The sequence below is a fragment of the Falco peregrinus genome, chromosome 10 (assembly GCF_023634155.1).
Source record: "Falco peregrinus isolate bFalPer1 chromosome 10, bFalPer1.pri, whole genome shotgun sequence".
NCBI lineage: Eukaryota > Metazoa > Chordata > Aves > Falconiformes > Falconidae > Falco > Falco peregrinus.
The window spans coordinates 6,007,852-6,033,633 of NC_073730.1; the positions used below are offsets into that span (position 1 = coordinate 6,007,852).

Here is a 25,782-nt window from a genome sequence, read left to right on the forward strand (position 1 = left end):
CCACTCAGCAGGGGCTGCTCTCAACTGGGTGTAAGATCTCCCAGCAATGGAAGTGCTTTCAGAGTGCCACCAACATCTCACAGGCAACAAAGACTCAGAGAAACAGGGAAAATGCTCAAGAGAAAACGTGTATATGGAGCAATGGAGAGAAAATGATTTGGAAAGGACCAAGCTCAGCCCATGCCCCACTGCCCCATCCCCACCTGGTGTGAGGTCCATGCTGGCCTTCTCGTTGCAGCCCTGCAGCGAGTCCAGGGTGCGGGTGACCTGGCTGGCGAAGTCCTCCCCGCCGTTCATGCACTCACGCTGGAGGTGGTGCCGCAGGTCGGTAATGTCGTACTCATAGCCATCCAGGATGGGCGTCTCACGGATGCTGAGTGTCCCGCTGGAGTTGTGGCCCTGCACGCGGGCGTTGCGCAGGCTCTCGCGCCCGTGGCCCCCGATCAGCACCGAGGGGATGTAGTGGATCTCGTTGGCCGCCTCGGCGCTGGCACTCTTCTGGGGCTGCGGCACCCGGCGCCGCTTGCACCACCGCCGGCGGGTGTAGAGGATCATCACCAGGCAGAGGATGGAGAGCAGCAAGGCGATCATCCCTCCCTGCGGGCACAAACGTGAGCAGGGCTTAGCCAAGGACCAGCGCCAGCCACCCCCCGGGGATGCAAATGCCCCGGGGATGCTCTGGGGGGGCCAAAGTGAAGGCAACGATGAGGAGCCTGGTCACACCGATAAGAGGTGCTGGCACCCAGCGCTGTCCAAGCACTCCCAGGTGAAGCCTGCCTCGAGCTGGACGAGCTTTGAAGTCACGAGTGAGGCATGAAAAAGCAGTATTTAAAGCAGAGCCTGTTCTGTTTCACTCTCCCGCAACACGTCTTTGAAAGCAGAGATCAGATTTATTCCAGGCAAATGCTCCTACGGGCAACTTTTTCTGACCCGTTTCCAACCGGTTTCAGTGCTGTCACTCTCAATCTTAGGAGATTTTCCCAGGGTTTCCAGCAGAAATTGCAGCACAGATTAAAGGAGATCAAGGCTCGAGATGGCAAGATGACTGAAGCATGGTTTGGGGAATGCCTGGGGGGAAGAGACTGAAAAAGCTCCTGCCCCGCAGAGACAGACCCTAAAACCGCATCCAGCTCTGCCACCTCGCCACCATCCCCAAGGTCACCCTCCTGCGGAGACATCATCACTGCACGCAGACAGAGGCAGCAAGACGAAAGCCCAAGCTAGCCCTCATGCCCAGTCTGATAATAATAATAATGATAATAATGATAATAATGATAATAATAATAATAATAGAGTGAAGAGCTCCACGTCCATCCGCAGCTCTGGTCCCCCTTCCTCTTTTCCATGCAATAGGTGATCTTGATAAAATAAAAAAATAGTAATAATCGGCTCCATTAGGATAAAACATTAAGGGAATTATTGAATGAGAAGCAGGAAAGCCAGCTGGAAAAGAAGCTTTAACGGCCATTATGGTTTAACCCTCTTTCATTCCTGGGATAATGGAGCTGCGATGCACCCTCCAAGACTCTCTCCAAACTTTCTTTTAAAAAAGAAAAACACAAAAAACTACAAAGAAAACGCAAAGAAACTCCAGTGGTTAAGAAGCCAAGGAGTCCAGCAGAGGCAGGGGGGCTGGCCAGCACACGGCATCTCTCTGGCCAGCAGCCTGCAGCCAGGAGGATGGGAAATCTCTCTCTGGGGCTGCAGATTGGCACTGGCTTCATACCTGGCCATGCTCGTGCTGCATTTTTAGTGGTAAAGTCCAGGCCCAATTCTCTATCACGTTCAAATCCCTTTGAGTTCCTCTGATCCATAAATAAGTGAGGGCTATCCCCATCCCCACCACAGGCCTCCCATGGTATGGCTCTCCATCACCCTGGGGAAGGGTCCATTTGCAGATGGGGTGACAAGGAGGTGGGAGTAATACTGGGGCACTCCTGGCTTTCTTTTGCTGCCCTCTGTACGCACATCAAATCCCCCAAACACCAGGGAGCTCTGCCATACACCTGTGCTAGGAAACACGGGAGCCCAAGCTGGAGCTCAGGTCAGGTGGCCACCCGTTTGTGTAGGACTGCGTCTGCGGGTTCTCAAAACAAATTTGTTATTTAACTGAAATTGTATTTCTTCTGCCCTGATAGTCTGAGAGCTCAAACTGCCCCTGAGGAAAAGCAGCTTGTGGCCACCAGACTTCAAGAGGCTCCGGAGGGAGGATGAAAACCAGCACTGGAGTCCCCTCCACTCACTGCTCGTTGGATGGGGTCAGGGCACCCACCGCCTCAGACCCCGGGAGCACAGAAATCCCACCCTGCCTTCATCCCTCCATCACCTGGTACTCGTATGATGGCTGCGAGAGGAGCCCTGCACTGGATGGGCATGGGAGTGCATCTCACGCGGTCCACGTGCAGACCTCTGTCATGATGGATACAGCCCCTCGCTCACACTTCTCTTGGCAACCACACAAAGAGAGAAAGAAAATCAGCCTTGAAAACTCCACGTGATCCTGACTCCTGGCATAAAAAGCCACCCTCTATTTGTCAGGGTGTGAGGACGCCGCCGGAGTGGAGCTGAGAGTGATGGGGGAAAAGGGGGAGAGGGAGGATTCACTCTGTATTTACACATTTTGGTATGAGCAATGAGCTGCAGACATCCTTGTCATCAGCTCAATAACAAGCCTTGTTGCAGGCACTCCTGTCTCAATCTTGGGACTCAGCGGTACCCAAGAAGACCAAGACGAAGAAGCAGAGCACAGCCAGCCTCTCCCGAGGTGATGCACCCTTTCAAGAGCAGCTGGGAGTGGACCATAAAAGAAAGATAACTGTGCAAAATGTTTTTGGGGGTGGTTTTGCCAGTGATTGTTTTCTTTTCCTCGAGACTAATCAAGCACAAATGATGGAGGAGAAACCTGGCCTGGGGCTGCAATCTGGAAGAGCTATTGATGCTCTCATTAGAGTAGGCACCATTAAGCAGCCTGTTTGCAGCCTCGGCAACACATTGTCTCCGGCTAATTATCTTCCAGTGGCACAAAAATCGTAGAATTCTTCAAAATTTTTCTAACATAACAAACCCCCCCCCACACAACCAACAAACCACAGATCCACCTCCGACACACCGATCTCTGTCTCGCCTTCTTTTCTCTGCCATCGAAACCTCATCCCGGCACATCTGGGGAGAGGAGGAGAGCCATGCAGCCTCGGCACATGGAATGTTCTTGCTTACTGCATGCTGCGAAACTGCAGCCACGGGGCTGCTGCGCTGATAAAAGCGGCGGTGACAGTGCCCAGTGGCACCGTGACACCCGCCGCGCACCAGAGCAGCAGGCACCAGCATCATCCGCCAGGCAAAGGGCTCCTGACAAAGTCAATGTGAATTAACCCTGGGTTAAGGTGGTTGAGACCTTCAAAGCCCAGCACACCCCGGGGACAAAGGCACCCCTGCAAACATATTTGCAAAGAGATGCAAACACAGGGAGAGGTTTAAAGCAGCCTGCTGTTAAAGCACCCTGCAAGCAGCATCGTTCAGAGAGGTGCCTGGGGCATCTTAACCAGCCCCTGAAGGTGGGCTCAGTTCCCCGTCCCAGGCAGCTGAATCAGATAGGGAAATGTATGGCTTTTCAAAAGTCCCTATGTTTTCTACAGGCTTCTGTACACCTAATCAGGGGCTGCCTTCCCATCACATACCATGACAGAGATGTGGAGGATCCTCAGCTCCTCCTCTGCTGACTCAGTCTGGGGTTCGTCCGTGGGGTCGAAGCCAGGCAGGTTGGGGGCCCCGTCTTGGTGGTGGATGTGGAAGAGCAACGTGCCGTTCTCCAGCCACTGCTGCCGCCAGCGCACCAGTGGGATGTCATCCGTGTTGCCTGAGATCTCTGCAAAAGCAAAGCCAGCCAGGTGGGAAATGTGGAGGAGGGGGCTGATGGAGATTGGCCTTGTCCCAAAAGATGGGTGGAGGGACCAAGGGACACACAGCAGACACCCTCCGGCCACCTCCCGCCAGCATCACAGCTGCCCCTACACAACCTACAACCTGAAGGATGAAAGTGGAGTAAAATCATATTTCTAGGTAAAATTCAGATGTGTGCCCCTCAAAAAAAATCCAGATGTGATGCAGGGACAGAGCACTTATTGACAGCATCTCACAGCCACAGCCAGGGAGCCCGGCAGCATCCTTCCAGCCCTAGTTTGGATGGGTTACACCAGCGTGCTTCATGTTAAACGCAGCTCCAGCCACGGGGAGCAGAGGATATAGGACAACTTCTCAGCGGCACCAGTGGGATCACGGGGATCATGTTGCAAATCATTGCAGACAGAAAATATTTCCCATCCTTTGTGAATGGAGAAACATGCACGTGGCTGCAATTGCACCTGCAGCTCTGGCTCTGATTGAGGTGCATTCAGAGGTTTTCCATCTCCAACCATTTTTTTACAGCTCCCCACACAGAACCCAGCCCTGAGATCTGCAGACATACTGCATCTTCTGCCCAAACACCCCAACTTCCCCTAAGTACCTTCAGCTTCAGGGTTTGGGGATCGTGGGACAGATGGACAGAGCTGGGCTGAGGAGTGACAGCAGCAGAGGACACCCAGGCAGGAGGAGCAGCTAAGAACAGGAACACAACACATGCTGCAGGGCGCTAAATGCCAAATCAAACTGAATTCACCTGGCCAGCTCCAACATTTTGGGGACATCCTACAGCTGGGTTTTAGCAAAAGGGAGGGTGACACCAGCACATCCCTAGGAAAGAGGGGTTTTAACCACCACTTCCATCTCAGACCGGATCACCATCTCGGATCACCTTGATCTCAGCCATCACCTTGAGCCTGCCGTTTGTCTGTTAGTTATTTTTCCTGAAAATACAAGTTTCAATTGCATTTGTTGGAATGACTATTATAAATAGGATGAGCTTCCCAGTGAGATGCAGCTTTCCCTCCTGTCTCTGCCCTGTGAGAATGGTCCAGCTAGGCCCATCCCCTCCATCCCATTTGTAGCCGAGTGTTTGGATGGCAAGGGGAAAGAGCCCGGCTCAATTTGCAAATTGTCATCTTTATTTTGCTTGTTTCATGCTGCCTTCAAATGAAAACTGGAATTCAATTACAGTGCTGAAAAACAACGTTTTAAATTTACTGTTAATTAATTTCATTAGGCTGCCTTTAAGTGAGCTAGCTACCGGGGAGGGGGGAGCCAGGGGGAATCTGCATCAGGAACCAGGTTCATCCTCCCAAAGTGATTTTATTAATCAAAAGAAACATTAGCTGCAGCAAGTGAATTGGCAGATTGTTTCTGCTCAGCACGGGCCGTATTTCTGGTGGTAATCAGTGTGCTTCAAGTGTCCCAAGCAGAGAGATGCTGAGCTCTCCTCCATGCCACCGGGAAGTAAAACCAGGAGGAGTTAAAGCATCTAGGAAGCCAGAAGCACTTTTGAAATTCCCTCTAACCGCTGAGCTGTGTGTTTAGGCACACAGATCCCTTTGAAAAGCTGGTTCTGGGAGCCGGGAGGGTTTGAAAAAGCAGATCTCCTCCTCTCCCACCTGGTCTTTATTCATGGGCTGAAAGGGGAAAACAAGCTTTCCTGCTTCCCCAGCTCCCCACGGCTTCTTGACTTCAAATGAACTAGCTCAAATAGAAGAAAATATTCTCCCCGCACCTGCCTGCTAACGTGAAATTAGGAGTAATTAAGGCAAGAGCTTTTACGCACAACAGGAACTCAACATACTGACATTTGGAAAAATGTAAATACCAGCATTTGCTCCATTGTAAAGAGTGAAAATAATAGATACTAAGTATATGACATTGTGACATTTAGAAAGCTAGAGTTAAAGATGTTTTCCCCCTGATCTGACACATCATTGAAAAAGCAGCACCCTTCAGCTCATTAATATTTGAGGAGGGCTCCTTGATGGAAGTTATTTAAATGATTAATAGATTATAGTAAATTTAAGCCTTAAAATAGGTTGTCATAATTTCAAAATTATTTAAACCAGCTTATTTTTAAAAAGTAAAATGTATTTCCATAAAAAATGGATTCTTGTTTTAAAAAGAGCACAATCCAGCCACAGAGCTTGAGCGCATTATCCTCTCCCACCAGACATCACGACACGACCCTGCAGCTGCATCACACACAAGTCAAAAGTGTTAGAAATGGAGCAAATCATCCCAGAAATCAACCACCACCACCCCAGACTGGCAGGCTACTACCCCTCCATCACACGACAGGACAAGGCTGCTCCACCATCTCTCCTCCTGCCCTGGGGCAAGGCTCTTGAGGCAGCACCCAGATAAGTGAGCTTCATCCTTGGACCTCCCCTTCCTCTCCTCGACAGTCTTAGCAACACACCACCTGCCCCTACCCCACTCCATTTCTGCTTGAAAAAATTATACGCACAAATGCTTTCCTGTGCCTGTGAAGTTCTCCTGCGGTTTGGCTCAAGCAAAACCAAGACCAAGACAACACAAAGACCAAGACCAAGACCAAGCTTCCACCCTAACACAGCATCTCTTCGTTCTCTCTTCTCCTAGTCCACTGCATTCCACTTGTATCTTTGTCTTGCTCTCCAGCAAACATCTCATCGCCTGGTGGGAGCCACCACAGTGACCCGTGGGGCCGTTTATCTGGATGCCGTAGGGGCTCAGCTCTGCCATGGGGCTGGCAGGTGCCACCGCTGCCAAGCCAGCTTGTACCGCCAGGCCAGGAGACCCCAGAGGAGGTGGGGAAGTGGGCAGAGAGCCAAAAAAGAAAGGGCAGGGTGGGAGAGAGTAACCTCAAGTTCAAAGTTTGAAAGATATTGATGACAGGCCTGGTCCCAGCATGGCTTTCATTAAGGCCTTGGATATGAAGCCATTAGTGCTAGCATTAACTTCTTGCACCTCTGTTAAAAAATAGCCTGCCTGAGTCAGGGGTTAATAACAGTAGGAGACCACTAATTAGGCTGTGCCGCCTTCACCTGGTATCAAACGTGGCCCAGGTCCTTCATATCTACAGGAGCAGCAGCCCCAAAAGACACCGGCTGATGCTTTCAACATAACGGCCATGGCTACTCTCCTCCCAGACCATCTGCGAGGGAGTGGATGGGGGAAGGAAAGGCTGTAGAGGAGCAAACTGAGCAGAGGACAAAAGTCCAGATGAAGTTGCTGGAGGTGGGTGGGTTTACACCTGCTTCACTATTGATCATCCCAAATAACCTCATTTCCCTAGGAACAGCTGCCCCACGCAAAGCAAACCCAGTGATTTTGGAGGCAGCACCTCTGCATCTCCCAGTTTGGGGAGGGGACAGCTCTGTCACAGCCCAATTCTGCACCTGACTGGGTGCAATGTTGAACCCGTAGTCCCCAAGCCCAGCACCAACATGGACCCGCTCCTGTGTCCTCGTCCCCCTGGCAAGACCCGGCACTGTGGCACACAAAGAGAGCAACTCTTCTAAAAAATGCACACTAGCATTTTGATGGGGAAAAAAACCCAACAAAACCCCAGCAAAACAATTTCCCTTTCCATTTGGAAGCGTTTTGCACTAATAGATGCCTTCGATTAGTCAAATGAACTCTGCCATAATGCCAGTCTCTGCAGACCCATTTCAGACAGCAGAGCGCAGATTTTGACTTGGACTTAGATTTCCTCGTTAACATTTAAACCTGGCTTATTTTCCATCCGGAACCTGACTGTGTTTTTATTTAAGTTCCCCGTTAGCTAAGGCTTTCGCTCCGTATCTAAACCTCGCACATCCTTTAAAGGGCTCTAACTCAGCCAAAGCCAGCTCCGGCCTCACACTCCTCCAAGGGTCTCCGGTGGCTGGAGTAACTCAGGAAACCTTCCCACCATAAGTCAATCACACTCTGCTGGGACCTCAGGCCTTGATTCCTATCAATTCAGATGTCAAAGCATATAGCCTGATATTTAACTCGGTTTTACTTCCAAGGTTTTAGTGATACATCTTTCATGAGATAATATTCATGTTTTTATGGGCCCGTTTTAAAAAATCCCATTCATCACTGACTATTTGTATTTTATTTCTTTTTTTTTTTTTTTCCCTGTCTCCAATCTCAGGTAGGAAAACCAGCTCATTCTGTAGGTCACTCTGCCTTTTCAAGACAATCCAGCTTTTCCATACCAGCACTTTTCCATACCAGCAAACACAAACCTCACTTTACCTATTAGGAACATGCTTCATGGGAGAGGGCACCTTGGGCAAAATTTCCAAAACACCCATAGACATGGGAGAACCTAAAGGCTCAAGGAAAAGGCACCTGCTGTACCTGGAGCCACCCTCTGGCTAGGTCAGAGAGATCACCCCACCGCAACGTCTGCACGTGGGGCTGGCGCACATGAAGCCATGAGCTGTCACGGGCAGGCTGACAGCTAACCAGGTTTCTGCTTGGAACAGAGGGTGCCCTTGCTTTTGGGAAGGTCGTCATGGAGCGTCATTTCAAAGCTTTAGCCTTGAACTGGGATTTTTGTCCCGAATATGCCACGGCCCCAGTCCATCCCTTTCTTTAACAACAAACCCCTTCATCACTCTGGGAGTGACATTGTGCCATGTGGCTGTTTCCAGAGCAGAGAGGACACTGATTCATCATGGATAGCCCTGAGTCGACCAGGTTTGCTCTGCAGCTGCTGACCTTACAGCGTGATGTGCCCCATTGCCCTGCTCTTCCCTGCAGACACAAAGACTTGCCCAACTGCACCTGTGCAACATCCCCTCCAAGGTTATTTTTCCACCACGTATGTCAGTTTTGACCAAAAGCTGGGAAAAACAATGGGCAGGCTGGGATGTTTCCTGGTTTGATTTTTGCTCCTGCTTTGTTAGTTTGGTCCTACCTGCCACAACCGTGAACTACAGAGGAGATGTGGAAAGAAAAGCAAATCCACCTCCTGGACCAACACTTGGGAGACATGGTCATGTTAAAAAGAAAAACCTAAAGCCCCACACCATGACGGTGAGCAAAAGCAAAATAAAGAGAACGTGTAAAAAAAACCTACAAGATGCAAGGTTGATATGTAAACCCCAGAAAGGATGACATTTGTAATTGATATCCCACCCTGCAATGCCATCACATCACTTCTTCCAGAGGGAAACCCAGGTCCCCATGGAAAGAGCCCAAATGATGGAGAAGCTCCCAATCAGCCATGGAAAATTACTGTCCTGGCTAAATGATCTCCAAGCAAATCAGTGAGTTGGAGAGCACGAAGCCCTCGGCCCAGATGGTGCTCACCTATGAGCAACAGAGGAGGACAGCAGCTGAACTCCACCGATGCGACAGCTATTGCTCAGAAAGGGTGAGCAAGCAGAGAAGCGAAAGCCAGCAGAGGAGACCCCAAGCTCTTAAAATAGCTCTTGCGCATCATGTAAATTACAGACCAGTAAATTCTACTTCTGCACTGGACACTTTGTTAGAGGAACCGGTCGATGCGTGGGTAAATATGGGTCGCTCAACACTGTAAGCTAGTAGATAAGGGTGATCCAGTTTGGTGGACTCATTTCAAAGAGTTCTTGTCAAAATCCACCCTCAAAGTTTCCCAAAATGTGGAAGTGGGGATGGGATAAGATGGAAAGCCCTCTTGAAGCCCACCAGGTGGGAGAGGAGTAAGAAGTTAGTTTTCACAATAAAAGGAGGTTACCAAGAAGCCCCACGGAGATCTTTGTCAGGACCTTGGCTGTTCAGAAATGCTCTGGAAGTGGAGGCGAATGATAAAGTTGGTCACCAATGCTAAATTTAGACTCCTCAAAGCTAAAGCTGTGAAGTGCTGGAGGAAAGTGGGCAAGGAAGTGGGCAGGTGAAATTCAACTTTGGTGAAAGCAAGCTGATCTCGAATCCTGCAAGCGGTATTCAGGTCAGCCATCTCCTAACACGGGAGACGAAGCTTGGGAGGTTCAGAGGAGGGGTACAAGGAAGATGAGATACTGCAAACAACTTTGTAGAGAGGAGAAATGGGCTCCGTTAGGACTCCTCAGCAAGGAAAACAAATAACTGAGCAGGGACATGATAAAAGCAGGTAAAATCATGCAGCCAGTGGAGTGGTGGGAAAGGCAATGATTATTCACCATTTCTCACTTTGCAAAGATTAGGCATGTAAAACCTAACAAAGGGCCCTGTTTCATCCACCGTAGAGTGTGAAAGCCCTGAGAAAGGAACCCAGGGAAGACGGAGCCACCAGTGCCTATCAAGCCAGACAGCCCAGAGGTAAATCCCAGCTGGAGGAATCCCTGCAGCACAGACCTCAGCAGTAGGGAAAGGACCACGCCACATGAGCTGCCTTTTTAACATTTTTTTCCCCAAATTAACAGCTATTTTCCATGGCTGGAGATGCCAAGGGACCGCAGACTCACTGCCTTCCACACTGCCCAGTCTTTTGGGGACGGAGGGTGGCTGCAAAGCCAGCTAGGCGTTCCCCAGGCCACCCTTCGAGGATGCATCTCGCAGCCACATGCCCCTTCAGGAGCAGCTGAGACCCCTGCTCCTCCAGGCACTGCCTCGCCGCAGGAAGGAGACCCCAAGGCAGCTCCCTCCACTGAGACAGCCTCTCAACACCCAGCCGGCGACTCACCCTCTCCAAATGCCCACCCTCCACGCTGTCAGACCCTACAGACCCAAGACACCTGCCCAGATTACCTTCAGCTTTCCAAGCCAGCCAGCAATTTTCATGGGGAGGCAAAGGGCTATTTATATCCATCGTGGGCTGGCAGGGAGGGTAATGGCCAGCCACTCCAGCCCATCTGCCAGGCACTTAGCAAGACATCGGAGCATATCGTACAGGCGAGGTCAGGCAGCGGCGGTGGTGGGACAGGCAGGGGAGGCGGGGGGGACGCATTATATGATGACACGGACTTCACTTCAAGGGTAAATTTCAGCCCGCTCCTGCAGACTAATTTGTTTAAGTGCTTATTGCACCAAGGCCAAGAGGTCAGGGAAATTAGACATTATTTTGGCATTCTCACGCTCAGCACAGGAAACAAGCACGACTGCTCGTTGCTCATCTCCTGGGGGGAGAGCCAGGACCTGCAATTCTTCTGGGCCATGGGAGGTACAAGGTGGCCCTCCTAGGGGGTGAAACAAAATAACCCTGTCCACTCTCCTGCCAACAGCAGGGCCAAGAGTTTTCCCAAGAGGTAGTAGTCCTCTTCCTCCCGTCTCCCCTGGAGGGAACAATGCTGGTCTTGTGGGCAGGACGAATCCTCACCAGTGGATCGTCATCATTTCCATCCCCATACTGGGATGGAAAAGCCAGGCTTGGACTACTACCGCCTGCAGCCTCATGTCACAAACCCCTCAGTGCTTAGGAGCTCCTACCTGATTTCAAGCTCCATTTTCAAGTTTGTGGAGAGGCTTTGAAAGATAACAGGGAGAAGGAGAGAAAAAAAAAAAAGAAGGAAGAAAGATGTAGAAGGGGAAAAAGTTAACTGCGCATCTTGAATTTATCACTCTTGAAAGAAGAGCTTGTCAAGAGGGCCAGAGCCCAGCAAGTGCACAGTGATCAATGGGAGGACTTTTGGGTCTAGTCAAGCTTGTTTCAGATTTACAGGAACTGAACAGAGGCATAAATCTGGCACCGCCTGACAAAAATGGAGGTAATTAAATCTGCAGGTGTATATAATTGTCATATTGATGATCTATATAAATCAGCGGAGCCAGCAAAAGCACAAAGCATTACGTTGAGCACGGAGCCGATGAGCTGTTTGCCCACCTGCCTGGCCAGGAGACAGGGCTGGTAGCCACAGGACGCATCCCCGAGGGACACCCACCTCACTCGAATGGACCTGCCCATCAAAGCAGCCACCACAACCCTCTCCTCCGTGAAAGACCTTCTCCAGAGTGCCCCCACAAGCAGCAAAAGCAGCAGGACCCCCCGCCGTTTTCAGTGGATACAATTACCTACAGCCTCATCCCGGCTACTGCAAAATCTCCTGTGACTTCAGGAGGATGAAGATGGGACTCCGAGCATGGAGATGCCCGACCACGGATGCTGTGAGGGGCTTTTTGCAGCCACTTTGAAGCTCCAAGCCCAGATGCAAGTGGGGCACTGACTTGCTCTTGTGACAAGTCTTTTCTTTTTTTTTTTTTTTTTTTTTTTATTATTTATTTTAACCTTTGTTATTTTGGGAACTTTGAAGCCTGAGGTGCTCCGAGGCAGCTGCCTTTGTAGGAAGAATAGAAAGTGCAGAGCAGGGATTTGAAAGAGGGGGAGAAATAGGGAGGGGAAGAAACAGTGTTTCACAGCTGAGGCCTATGACAGCTCCTTCACCATTTCTCCCACATCCCAACAAACCCACACCAGGAGGCACTTGGGACTCTTTTACCAGCAGCTATAGGAAAACTGGATGCAAATCAACCACAATGTCTTCCATTTATCTAACACGGTGGACCAGAGAAACCTCAACAACCTTTGCAGACCTGCATCCCCTCTCCCAGCGCTCAGTGGGACACCCCTTGGTCCCTGGGGTGGCTTCAGAGCATCCTTCCCAGCCACCACAGCTCAGCCCTGCTCCTGCTGTGCCTCAGTGCCACGGGGACACGTTTCTTCCCACCGTGCCGGCAAGGGCAGGAACACCAGGGAAGGCTTTCCCATCATCTTTGCCAGCCAAGCCCCCTCCCATGTGCCCATGGGTCAACCTGCTTCCCAGGTCGAGCACAACGTATGTGCGGCAATTGGATAATTAAAAATTAAGCAAGCACTTCTGCATTGCAGTCCAAATTATGTAACGCTGCTCTTCGATTTCAGCACCCATCAGCTTTAACGCGATCACACAGCAGCAGGGCCCTGCCAGTGTTTACCTGCCTGTCTTTTCAGGCAGGGCTCACAACCTTGGTAGGGAAAAGGAAACACCAATGTCACAACCATGAGCAAAAAGATCCCTTGCAGTTGCATGAAAAAAAGAAAAGGAGGAAAATCTAGTGATTTTCTTGGTCCAGTGCCAAAATCTCAGACGTCCATAAAAAAGGGATGGAGCTGGGATGCTCCTACCCAGCCAAGTGCTGAGGGTTGCCCCGGTCAGGACAGCATCCCTGTGACCAGGGTGGGGATGGTTCTGAGCAAGAGGTGGCTGCCTCTTGCTCCTTTTGTGCCAAAGGAAAGCAGCATCCCATTTTAGCAAATAAGCAGCATTTCTGTAAGAAAACAAAATTAAATCAAGGCAAGGAGTGAGCTGGATTTTCGTTATCTCGAGAGCGTAACTGCAAACTCCTGCATTTATGGCCAGATCTTTGCTTTAACCCTGCAGGCTCTGGCTGCTGCCAAGACCAGGGCTCAGTGAGCCAGTCTGCCACCTCCGCCCTTCCTTGGCCAGAAACCCACTGAACACACAGCCATGGCCCCTGCAGTGCTATTCCCAGGACACAGGTGCTGCCACCCGCTGCAAAACCAGTAGTTAGTTCCTGCTGCAATCAGCACCAAAGGGCACTTCATTGGGCTCCATGCATGGCAGCTTCAAGAAGTCACCAGGGATGCTGCGGCTCACACCCACAGTGAGCGGCTCCACCAGCACTCTCCACCACTGCTCCCAATACCCCTTAGCTTTCGTGTGGTCCCTCCAGTTATTTACTATCTCCTGCCATTGCACCTCTCTTCCCACTCCATGGTCCTTCTTTTCCTGTCTCCCTCCCACCACCTCGATGCTTTCCTGGTGCTGGCACGGCTGTGTTTCAAATTCATGGTGCCTTCTGCCCCACAGCACGTGAAAAGCCCTTCTTCCCCAGCGCTGGGCTTTAATTACAGGGAGGCCAGCTCCAGCTCGGGCTGATCACCCCACCATCATCCCATGGGGCGATGTGCACCACGTCCATCCTGGCGACCTCCACATCACTCATTCAGCCCCCAGCCCCGGTAACTGTGGGTACCCCTTCACCCCAGTTTCTACCAGTAGGTGTGGGGGGACTGGGGGGGGATGCTCAGGGCTGGCAGCTTGAGGCTGAGTCCTCCAGCTGTTAGCCAGCAATGTGTCTTATTCAACAAGCAAGAAAAAGGGGAAAATGACAATAAAAAGCTGTGGAAGCCAGCCCAGGTCCAAGGTTGACTGAGCGGGCTCGATGCACTCCCCTCCCCGGCTCACAGGCATTTCCACCATCTCCTGAGGGGGCTGTGCTCTTTCTCCTGCCCACCAGGTCAGAGCTCGCCAGCAGCATGGCACACACAGGTAGAGAGCGGCTCCTGCTGAAAAGCCAATAAAATTGGTTTGATTTTTGCCTGGAAGGATGTTGTGGATGCCTGTCTTGTTGTGGATGCTTGGGCACACAGCCCAGCCCAGCTAAAGCTGTGTGCCATGGCATGAGCTGGGACAAGACCCCTGCACCTCCCCACTCATGGGGCAGCAGAGACATTTGTAATTCCCCCAAATTCCCAGGCCACGTGTGCCACATCTCCAGAGACCAACTCCCTGGTTTGTCCCTTTTGCCAGCAAGACAGCCACGGCAGTGTGTCAGCTCTTGAGTCCCACCGCTGCTCCTCTCCAGAGCCCTCCCAAAGCGGTGACAGCCAGAGCCCAGCTATTCCTGGCTGAGCAATAGAGGAAAGCTTGGGGAGATGCAGCTCTGGGATGGGAAAACAGTTCCACACCGGCACAACTGCCAGCAGGAAAGCAGTGGCCAGAGGAGCCCAGGGCCAGCCCGGGGCAGTGGGAGGCATGGCGGGCTCTCCAGTCCAAACTTGTTGTTTCCAGGAGAGTTCCCAGTGGCTATGGACACTGGGGACATCATTAGGGGAAAAGGCAGGCTGACAGCACTGCAGCAATTTAAAGTGTGCACTCAGCCAGACTTAGCACCCCCAGGACCCTGTGGCCACAGCTGCGGAGTTGACCCTGGCGAGAGAATTAGGGAGCACAGTGTCTCCTCTCCCAGGCATCTCCCCTTCCCCACTGAAGCCAGCCAGCTCGACCACTCCCCACAGAGGCCCCCCTGCCATGACGCTGCCCTTCTCAGCAGGAGAAAGGGCACTACCCTCCGGATGCCACACACTTAAAGACAAATCACCCTGTCCTGCCCTGAGCCACCTGTCCCCGAGCTGGAGATGTGCCCTGTAGTCATTTCCCATATCCTCACTCCTCCTGCTGTGCCATGAACCCTTTGCTTGCACTAACGCTCCCCCCAAACCCTCCACCTACAAAGCTGGAAAGATTTTAAGCCTTAAGCCACCTCTTCTGAAAAAACACCCTGCTGCATCCTCCGTGTTGGAGGATCACCGTTATGGAAGGGCATTTGGCAGCTGTGGGGCAGCGGCACTGGGAAGCACCGGGAGCCCACCAGCCCAGGCAGCTGGTTCCCAGCGCTGTGCCCTCCCTCTCTTGCTCCCCTTGGGATGCTCAAATTAATTGCCTTGTCTCCCGGAGCTTTTAGCTGGAACAAATAAAAGAAAAGGGGGGGTGTGCCAAAACCCATAATAAGGTCTACAGTTCCTCTGAGCTACAAGGGCTGCTTTAAATTTCGGGGGTTTTTCTTTTTTTTTTTTTTTTATTTGAAGGAGGTTTCCATGGTAACTGTCTCCCATCACACAAGAGCCTGTGCCCGGGATATTTCAGGATTGCTAATATCTGCTTTCCCAAGCAGCCACCGTGTTGTGACGGTGACATCGTGGCTGGGATTTTTGGCAGGGGAGGAGGGTAGGGGTGCAGGAGAGAGGAAAAGAGGTGCCACTTCCAAAAAAATAAGTTCAGCGTCCTGCCCGTACCTGGTTTCCCCTGCCCATCAGGCAGATCTCCACACCAGAGGGCTCTGGCGACCAAGCCATGGTTTTGCTTGGACCGCAGACCCAATTTGGGGAGCACTCCCAAGGCAACACAGCCCTTTCCAGGCTGAGCAGAAGCGATGTGTCCAAGCAAGGGCACAGGCAGGGTCTCCTTAACATCTCCTGCTTCCTTCTCCGACTTCTTTCCTCCACCAGGTTAGTTTTCAGCTGGATCAGCTCCCTGCGGGAGCAAAGCCAGCTCTCTGCATTCCCCATAGCTGCTTGCTCTGCTACGCTCGTTAGTCATCCTAATTACTGAAATGCCTCAGAGCTGGCCAGGAAAGGGACTGTGTCTCCTCTTGCACTGGGGCTGCAGATGCCAAATTTCTGTGACTGATGTGCCACCACCAGCTAGAGGGTCCCTCAAGGATCCTTTAGCCCTACTTCAATTATAAATGGTGAAAAAAGCCCCTGCCTGCTCCCCAGCAGATCTCAGGCTCTGCAGACAGGACACAGTGGAGGCGATGGGCTCAGTCCTCTGTCCAAACCCAACACTAGCAAACAAGACCTCACAACAAAGCAAAGCACAGGGTCAGCTTAGATCACATCCCAAACCAGACCCCCAAGAGCCCAGCGCCGCCGCTGTGGCGTAAGCATCCATCCCTAGCATCCCCCCGCTGCAGGGCAGCAAAACAAGATCAGAAATACCAGCATGGCCCATGAGAAGGGAGGAAGCTCTCCCTCCTCCAGGTGCTTTCTCAGCGTTAAGCCATAGCAGGGCAGCCAGAACCTGGCAATCAAAAGATCTTCCCTCATCCAGACAAATCCCCCAGCCTTCGGAGCGCTATTGCTTGGGGTGAGCCACCGGCCACAGCCAGGCTGGCTGCAGAGAACCCAGAGCCTGGCAATTTGCAAGCAAAAGGACAACCAGTCTTAAATGACAGAGCCGTCACCATCCAGACACTGCCTTAATCCTGCCAGGCTAAAATTCCTTTATTTGAAGGACTGCTCTGCAGCAAGACTCCAAAAGAGTCAATTTCAGAGCCTCCGTTTAGCTAGCTAAGCAACCATTAAAAAAATAAGATAGAATATAAAATAAAACAGTAAGAAATGAGATGCAGCCCAGAAGCAAATGCTGCCGGCATGAGAAGAGAAGGGCAGAGGTAAAAAATAGCGGCGTCACTGAGGCGCACGGCTGCCCGAGGCTCCCCTTCACCCCTGGGACCACAGCCAATTCCAGGGGGTAAAACATGCTGCAAAGCTTTGAGGGTCTTTGAGGAGCACCCGTGTAGGCAGCCCATCTCCCAAAACTGTGACAAGTCTTAGGGTGGGAACATGAATGAGCCTGAGCACCCCTGCTTGGATGCTGTCTGAGAAATTAAGGCTGCGAGTGATTAAAGGGAGCCGGGAGCATCGCTCTGCACATCCAGCCAAAACAGGGGGCCAGGCCCCCTGCAGCCCCCTTGGCTGAGGGCTGGTCCTCTGCCTGCCCTGCCAGGCACTGCCAGACCCCAGTACCCACCACGGATACACCAAGCAGCCCCACGGCCCGCTCCCCCCTGCTGCTTTCTGGGTCAGCGAGATCCCCTCCCAGTCCCACTGCAGCTGGAGCCAGCTGGATGCATGGTTGCTGTGGCAACCCGTTCCCAGAGACAAAATCCCTATTTCTTATTTTTTTTCCTTGGTTAAGGAAAAAATATACAAGAGGCCTTCTACATCCGCTGTGCCACCGAAACCTCTGCTCCCAGTAAGACAGTGGGTTGGTGATGGGCACGGCATGGGGGCAAGGTGTCCATAAGGATGGGGACATGCACCCTGTGCCTCCCTCCTGAGCACCAGTTACCTCCTGTTCAGCTGAGGGGCACTTTGTCCACTTCCCTGCAACATTTTCCATCCTGGCTGCTGGGTTGTAAGGGCTGTCCCTGCTCATAGCTGGGGCTGGTGCTGGGCTCCATTGCCTGGAGGACGGGGAGTGACCAGGCATGGGAGCACGTTCAGTGCTTCCGTGGCTCTGAGCAGGTCACCTCATCCACTCTGGCCTCATCTTTCAGCTGGAAAAGGGTTGTGGAGAGGTCCAGTTTACATTGCATGGCCAAGAGTAAGGGCAGGAACAAGGTCCCACCAATGGTTTGTACCCAAACCCTATTAGATGAGCCTGTCCTGTCCCACCAGGTGCTCCAGGATGCATGGAGGGATGCAGGTCCCTCCACTTTGCTGGAAGCTCCTTAAGCCCCTGGGCCTTGGTGGCAAGAATCTCACACAGCAGATGGGGCAGCCAGCAGCACCCTGGATGCTACAGACAATGTCCCAACACCAGCAGCAACCACTCCAGGAGGATGTAGGAAGAAGGTGTCTCTCCTGGATTTGCAGTAGATGTAAACCCCAAGCATCCATCTCAAATTCACCCCGCGGCAACGGGAGCTGGGTTTAGGACCCTGGCCAGGCGATCAGCTGCTGGCAGCAGAGGGGAACGAAGCACATCCCACTGGCAGGGTGGGTTTTGCCAAGGGGCAGGAGGGCTTCCAAGACAGGGTGTTTTGGGGTTCATTCCACACCACAGGTCCTGGCGTGGGTGAGCTGGGAACCCCCTGGTAAAACCTTGGCTGCCCTCCAAGCCACCCATCGGGGAGGTGCCAGCAGCCTCCCCCTCGTCCAGGCACACGGGAGCATAGATCATACCGCCGGGTTTCAGTGCATGTGACAGTGTCCAGGATCAAAGCCAAGTTCAATTAATGGCTCACAATCTTATTAGAGAAATTATTTCAGGATCTTGAGTAAAAGTCCGATATATCCACTCCATTCCATTAGTCAGGCTCATTTAGTAATTCAATCAATCTAAGCAAGGCAATTGAGCTCCTCTGGTATAATTTAACTTGGTTATTCTCTAGGTACTTAAGAATTTCTTAATATTTGCTCCATTATTTTGCCATTACACCTATTTCCAGGTGCAAGGTTCACACTGGAGCGATGCTGTGGGTCCCACAGTGGGACGAGCCCCACCGTAGCGATCTGCCATGCTGTCCTGGTCTCACGAGATGGTGAAGTGTGACAGGGAAGAGGGGCTCTGCCAGTGATCCTGGGGTGTCACTGAGTCAAGCTGGGGACTGGCTCCACAACACCCCAAGAAACACTTTCCTACCACGGAAAGGCGAGACCAAAGAGCCACCCTGCATGCCACCAGCACCCAGACCCAGATGAGAGGAGCGAAACCAAGCAATCCCCAACCAAAACCCAACGGGACGTTCTTCTCACTTGACATGAAAGTGGGAGCAGAAAAAAACAAACAAAAAAAAGGGATAATGCAACCCTGCAGCCCCTTGGCTCCTGCTTCCCTCCTCCAGGGTCATTTAGGAGTTGGGGGTGAGGGCAGACGGGGAGGGGGACACCACCTCCCACAGTCCACGGCAACGGGGAGACATGTGGGATGAGGATGAGAGCCGACAGGTGTCACATCTCACCGCCTCCCCGTGCAGCCTGGAAGGAGAGCTGGGGCGGGCAGGCATGCCGGTGGCCCGTCACCCTGATTAGTGGCAGCCCACATCCCCGTGGTGGCCTGTCTCGCATTCCCCCCCCCCAGTGCAATCCCATTATTAACCCAGGGAAGTCATGGCCAGAGCATCCACCAGCAGAGCCAAGAGCTTAGCTGAGATTTAACAAAAAAAAACTGATTAGATATTTCGGGGAGATATTCAAGAGCAGTTGAATATGCCCAGCTCACCGGTGCCTTTGAAAAATCTCACCCCTCTAAAAAATTAGAATTGATTTTGTATTTAAAAAGGAATCTATTTAATTTAAAAGTAAGATAATTTGAAATCATGACAGCTTGTATTAAGGCCTGAGTTTATGATAATCTATTAAAGTCATTGAAGTTAAGAACCTTCTCCCATCCTCTGCTGCCAAGGCTCCCGTGAGGGCGATGGGGAGCGGGGGGAGTTGGGGGGAGAGGGGCTGTGCTGCATGGCACGGCAGCTGGGCTGGAACCCAGTGAGGCAGAAAAAGTTCCTTCGGCTCCTCCACACTCAGGGAAAAAAAAAACAAAAAACCAGGACACAGAAAACCATCCAGTATTTCAAGATCTTGAATCATCTGGCACCCAGAAAGCAAGGGTTCAACCCATCGGCTCCGCTTTCTCATTCCTCAGGTCGATTTTTACATGCAAAAAGGTATTTCAAGACTTCACTTTTTAAATATCTAGTGCATTACAGAAGAGGCAAAGGAGTCAAAGACACCGTCTTTTGCGCGTTTTTTAATTGCATCGCAAATCTCTGCCAAGCCCGAGGGGCCGTGGGAAGCCAGGATGCTAATAAATACCCTGCTCACCAGTTTATAACCTGCGAAGGATGAGGCCCAAAAAAATTAGCAGCCCGCAGGAGTGTGAATCCAGTTAATGACATATCAAATGCAGCTGGATGCTGCCGAGCCAAGCAGCAAGGAAGAAGGGGGTGTGAAGGTTAGTGGACAGGGAATATTGAGCTGCTAATTAGCATTTCTTAATGGCCACCGACTAGCGAGACTCAGCCTCCCTTCAGGAAAAAGTACAGCTAGTGCAACAAACACAAAACAAGATGAAAGGCAACCATTTCATTTCAAATGGAGGTTTCCTTGATTTAAAGCAGGATGAAAATGGGTGGTTTTAAATGCAGGCAGCCCGGCGCGCAGCAGCGAGCAGCCTCATCCTGGCTCCCATGCCCTCGCCACTTCCCAAAAATTCAGGAGGTGGGGAAAAAAAAAAAAAAACCCACAGCAAAACAGGGGGATGGTGTCAGAGTCCCTTTGAAGACAGGCACATAAAACAATGTGGGGTTTTATGGACACAAGCATGAAAAGCGACGCACGTGGGGACTGCGTGCGAGCCGCTCCGGAGCAAACGCAGACAGCAAGGCAGCACGTGCACAAGGAGGTGGCCAGCACAATTAAAACATGCTCCGTTCATTAGCAAAGGGAGCTACGAAGCAGCTGAAAGGATGCCCGAGTGCCTCCCCCCCTCCTTAAACCAGGGGTAATAATCCCAGAAACGATCCCTCTGCTTCTGGAGGCACACGGGAACGTTTGGCAGGGCTGAGCACCGCACACCTGCCTCTGGCACCGGGACGGCTGTGTGGTAGGGGGGGGATATGAGACCCCAAAACGGTGCATGGAAAGCGAGCAGTAAGCAATGCCTCACCCTCTTGGGTAAAGACAAATATAAAGCTAAAGCTGCGGGGCAGCGGATCAAGGCAAGCCAAAGCAAGCGCATCCCCCCAAGGCCCCAGCAGAGTCACAGCTCATCGCTACCCGCAGCAGGGAGAAGCAAACGCGTGAAGGGGAAGGACAGCAGTCCTCCTGAGTGCCTTTCCCCCCACAGACCCCCAGGTCAGGCAGGACAGCCCCCGCCTCTCCATCATCCCCACTGGCACAGGCAAACCCCAGCAGAGGGGTCCATCGAAGTCCCTGCCACACTACCCACCAGCAACGAGGAGATGCCCACAACCTCCATGCTCATCGTTAAGTTGATTATGTTACCAGAGCACCTCATCAGGGGTCAGGAGTGACAGCTGGTTTTGGGGTGCCCAGTGCAACACACACCCCTGGCACTTTATTTTTAGCAAGCACCGTACGTGGCTCTCCAAAGACCCCAGCACATCTCTAGCTGGGGGAAAAAGCTTTGACCCACGTGCCCGTCAACGGGATGCCCAGCTTGGCCACCATGGCAGGGAGGTGCCAGCCAGGCAGGAGAGACCACTCATGCCAGTCTCCCTCAATGCTGGCCGAGCTTGAAAGCACTTGAATTATTTGCAGTGGTTTTGAGGGGAGCAGCCAGGGCTGGTGGGGGTGACACCCAGCCACCCTTGGGCTCCCCTATCTGACCTTTTCCCAGCGGCTCCCCTTGCCCCTTCCCCTGCCACAGTCTCAGCCTGCCACAGCCAGCTCCCTGCATGCTCCTATCCTCTTTGCGGGGAAACTGAGTCACGGTGCAACCTTGAGGGAATTGCTTGAGAGCCCACGTGGCAGAGCGAAGGTGCCACTGCCAGGAGTAACTGTGCAGCATCGCCTGCCCTTCATGGGGCCCCCAGCCCAAACCCAGGCCCCTGGGCAGCCCTGGGGTCTGGGCCAAGCCCCTGCCAACCAGCAAGGCAGCTCCCCTCCTCTCAGGAACCCCTTCCTGGCACATAGGCCCTGGATCTGGAAACCATCACAAGCAGAAGGAACAGCTGCCCAGCTCCCCCAGGCTGAGACACTGAACCGGGCTCAGAGGCACAGATGTGGGTGTGCAGATTATTCACCGCTCTGACACATTATTATTTGTTTGAACTCAACAAGGTGGGCACAGTTAATGGGTCTGGGGTTTGCCAGGGATGGTGCAATCAGCACCGCGTGAAGCCAGGTTCCTGGAAGGATGCTCAAATGCACCCTCCAACCCACGCACCAGAGCTTGTGGAAATGCAAACAGCTGCTGACACTGGTTCCATGCATCGACCCAGCATGGCCACGTCCCCACCAAGTATGCAGTGCCAGCAGTGATGCACTCTGGTTCCTCGGGCTGGGGGCTCTCCAGCTCCAGAGGATGCGGCCCCTGAGTTACCAAGTCTGAGTCTTGCAAGCCCTCTATGCACTTCAGGGCTTCTGCCATGCAAAAGCAGTGCCCAGGCTAATAATAATAATAATAATAATAATAATAATAATATGACCCACAAATGGCAAAGCAGCACAATAACAACAATAATAATATGCACACATGGCAAAGTGGCCATGGCAGCTTCAAAGGCCAGCCCTTACCTTGCAGGAGGGAGGGAGATATATCACAGCATTTCTAAGGAGTCATAAAGTCAAAACCCTGGCACACAGGGGGGCTGTAAGGTGTCCCCTCCTGCCAACCCAGCCCCAGCATCCTGGGTGGGGAGACATGTACTGGGACCACCTCTGTGCCTCCAAAGCCCAAACCCCTGCATGCTGGGACCTGCGCACCCACAGGCTCCCGGGGACTGACGTCCCAGGTGGCAATGCCCAGGAGAGCCCAGCCACCACAGGGACATCTGGGTCTGCTGACATGGGGCCAGCTGTCCTGTTAGTTGTCTGATGGCAGGTCAAGCAGAAGGAGGCGAAAGCAAACCCCTGCCTGGCATCATCAGTGCAAGCCCTGGGTGCAGTGGGGGCTTTCCTGCACTGCCCAGCACATGGCACATCGTGGATTTGAAAAACCCTCGGGGAAATCCCCACAGTACCAGCCAGGGGTCATGCCCAGGGACCCCCGCCCAACCAAAGCCATACATTCCCACCCAGATGCTCCCCACTGGCAGCACCCCAGGGCCCACTGGGGTCCGACTCCTTGGGAGAGGGTCCAAGCAGGAGGCAAGGGACAAGTGGCCAGGTGGCTTTTGGGGCGTCAAGGTGGCATGGGGCTGGCAGCCATGCCTGCGCGTCCCCCTGCATCCGCAGCGCTGCCGCCCCGTTGCCACAGCAACGCTCTCCGGCCTCTGCTGCAGCATCCCGCAGCACAGGGCTTGGACCAGGGGACAAGAAACAGCACAGCCAGCTGCCCCCCTTCCTGCACAGCCCCCCAGCCTCAAGCAAACCATCACCGGGTGTCCCCCCCCCACCCCACAGCATCAACAGCCCCCTGCCTGCCTCTGCCTTTCCCACCGGAGAAGGGGGATGGCCAGGCAGCAGTGAGCACTGCCCCCAGCCCACGCAGCACCCAGGGCCAGGGGCTTTTTTGCATGTGGGCTGGGGGCATTTTTGTGCACAGAGGAGTCCAGGGGCCACGGAGGCGATGAAACACTAGGGAAAAGACCCAGGCGGGGGCCACCGCTATGCTCTGCCCACACACAAGGGTGGCACAGAGGGGGCGATGCCACACAAAGCAATGTGCCAGCGCCTCATTTTTGGGCCAACATCCAGACAAGGGTGGCATTTCAGGGCACCCAATGTGCTGCCAGAGCAGTGACGGGTGGGCAGAGCTTGCAGGGGGTGTGCACTGCCACTGCAGGGCTGCCAGGAAAGCAACGGTGGCATTTGCGCGGGGCAGGGGGTTACATGCGGGCGGTGGTGGGAAAAGGGTGTTCTGCACCGATGCTACTGAAAATTAGAAATCTTGGTGACTTGTCCCAGGTGGCCAGGAGGGAAGCGGGTCCCCGTGCACAAGCAGCAGAGGCCTTGCTTTGACCCCAGCGTAAAGAACGGGGCAAATTCTCAGCGGGTTTTGGTGGAAGACAACTGCAGAAACCCATTGGAGGTGGGCAGGGGAGCCTGGCGCAGCAGGCGAAGCGCCGAGGCCTGGCTAGAGCCGGTAGCTAGAGCCGGTGGGAGCCACCCCAGCCGTGTGCAGGCCAAAGCCTCGGACCCGGGGAGTGGGAGCGCCGGAGGCAGCAGCACAGGCGGGGTGGGAAGTGCTGGGCACCGGCGTATTTTTCCAGCTGGCTGCGGGAAAGGTGACTCTGCTCCTCTGCTCGGGGGCAGACAAAGCAGAAAGCCTCACCTCCAGGCTGGCGGCAGACCAGGGGCCTCCTGCCAGCACTGGGGACAACCCCCGCGGATGACAGCCCCGGCGGGGTGCACCGAGCACCCGAGGCCTGCAGCATCCCCCCGGCCCCCGCCCGGTGCCGAGGCGCTGCAGCGGGGCCAAGCGCCGCCGGGCAGCCGCAGGGGACCCGCACGCCGGTGCCGCAGGGAGGAGCCCGGCAGCCGGGGATGCTCGGGGCCCGCTGCCGGCGGGGGGGAACGGGGGGGGACACACCGGCCGCCGCCCGCAGGCTCACCCAGCACGAAGTAAGGCAGCTCCGTATTCTCCAGATCATCCACCACCACCATCTCGCCGGGGAAATCGTTGCGTACGGAGAAGAGCAGCTTGGGCTCGGCGGCCGAGGGGCCGTGCATGATGCTGAGGTCGTTCTCCCGCAGGAAGGGCAGCGCCGACACCGTGATGCTCTTCAGCTTACACTCCAGCTCCTTGGCCGCCGCCTCCGCCGCCGCCTCGGCGGGGCCGCTGCCCGCTGCCAGGCAGCAGCCGGCGAGCAGCGAGCAGAGCCCGGCCAAAGCCATCTTGGAGCCCCGCGCCGCGCTCCCAGCGCCGGCCGGCCGGGCGGGCGGCGGCGGCGAGGGGCGGGGACGCGGGCCCGGCGCCTCCCCGTGCGGCTCGGCACGGCACGGCACGGCTCGGCAAGCTCGGCACGGCGCGGCGCGGCTCGGCACGGCTCGGTTTCCCCGGCCCCGCGCCTCCTCGCGCAGCTCGGCACGGCACGGCACGGCACGGCACGGCACGGCACGGCTCCCCGACCCCGCGCCTCCCCGTGCGGCTTGGCACGGCACGGTTTCCCCAGCCCCGCGCCTCCGCTTGCCCCGTTTTTCCCCGCACCCCTTGGAAACCCGGGAGGGCTGCGGTGGCGGGAGGGGTGCCGGTGCTGCCCGGCCCAGCCCAGCCCGGCTACCTTTGCCCCCTTCTGCGCTGAGGTTAATTTACAGGTACCCGCCCCCTGGAGAAATCACAGACTGCCAAAGTCCCGGACCTCCAGAATCCCAGGATAAGTCATGGACCTCCAAAGTCTCAGACATCCAAACTCCCAGGAGAAGTCACAGACCTCCAAAATCCCAGCAGAAGTCATGGGCTGCCAAGTCCCAGACATCCAAAATCCCAGGAGAAGTCATGGACCTCCGAAGTCTCAGACATCCCAAATGCCAGAAGACCTGGGCCTCCAAATTTTTGGACATCCAAACTCCCAGGAGAAGTCACAGACATTCAAAATCCCAGACCTCCAAAATCCCAGCAGAAGCCACAGGCCCCAAAGCCCTAGGAGAAGTGTCAGACCTCCAAAATCCTAGGAGAAATCACATACCTCCAAAATCCCCACAGAAGTCACGGACCTCCAAAGTCTTGGACATCCAAAATCTCAGGAGAAATCATGGACTTCCAAAGTCCCAGACCACCAGACTCCCAGCAGAAGTCACAGACGTTCCCAATCCCAGTAGAAATCATGAACCTCCAAAGCCCACAAGCCTGTGTGGTTTTTAAAAAAAGAAAAAAAAAAATAGAGCATAAGGGCTGGCCCCAAACTTGCTGGTTCTTTTTGCACTGGATGCATTTTATTTTGACTCTTTTTAAGTGAACTCAAAGCAGCACCAGCAGCTTTTGCCCAAACACCAAACCTTCTTGCAGAGACCTGTGGTTC

The 25,782-nt window shown here is 53.6% G+C and overlaps 1 protein-coding gene across 2 annotated transcripts in view; it reads right to left on the bottom strand.

Moving 5' to 3' along the window:
* The window catches only part of ASTN1 (astrotactin 1), a 54,720-nt gene extending 30,017 nt beyond the window's left edge, over positions 1 to 24,703 (bottom strand). For both annotated transcript variants that reach the window (XM_027778638.2, XM_027778637.2), the window contains exons 1-3: positions 24,376 to 24,703; positions 3,678 to 3,865; positions 204 to 597 (exon numbers count right to left, since the gene is read on the bottom strand). In XM_027778638.2, the coding sequence (XP_027634439.2) occupies positions 204 to 597; positions 3,678 to 3,865; positions 24,376 to 24,658 (865 nt within the window). In that variant the 5' untranslated portion in view covers positions 24,659 to 24,703. The remainder of the gene's footprint in view (positions 1 to 203; positions 598 to 3,677; positions 3,866 to 24,375) is intronic.
* Positions 24,704 to 25,782: the final 1,079 nt, after the last annotated feature.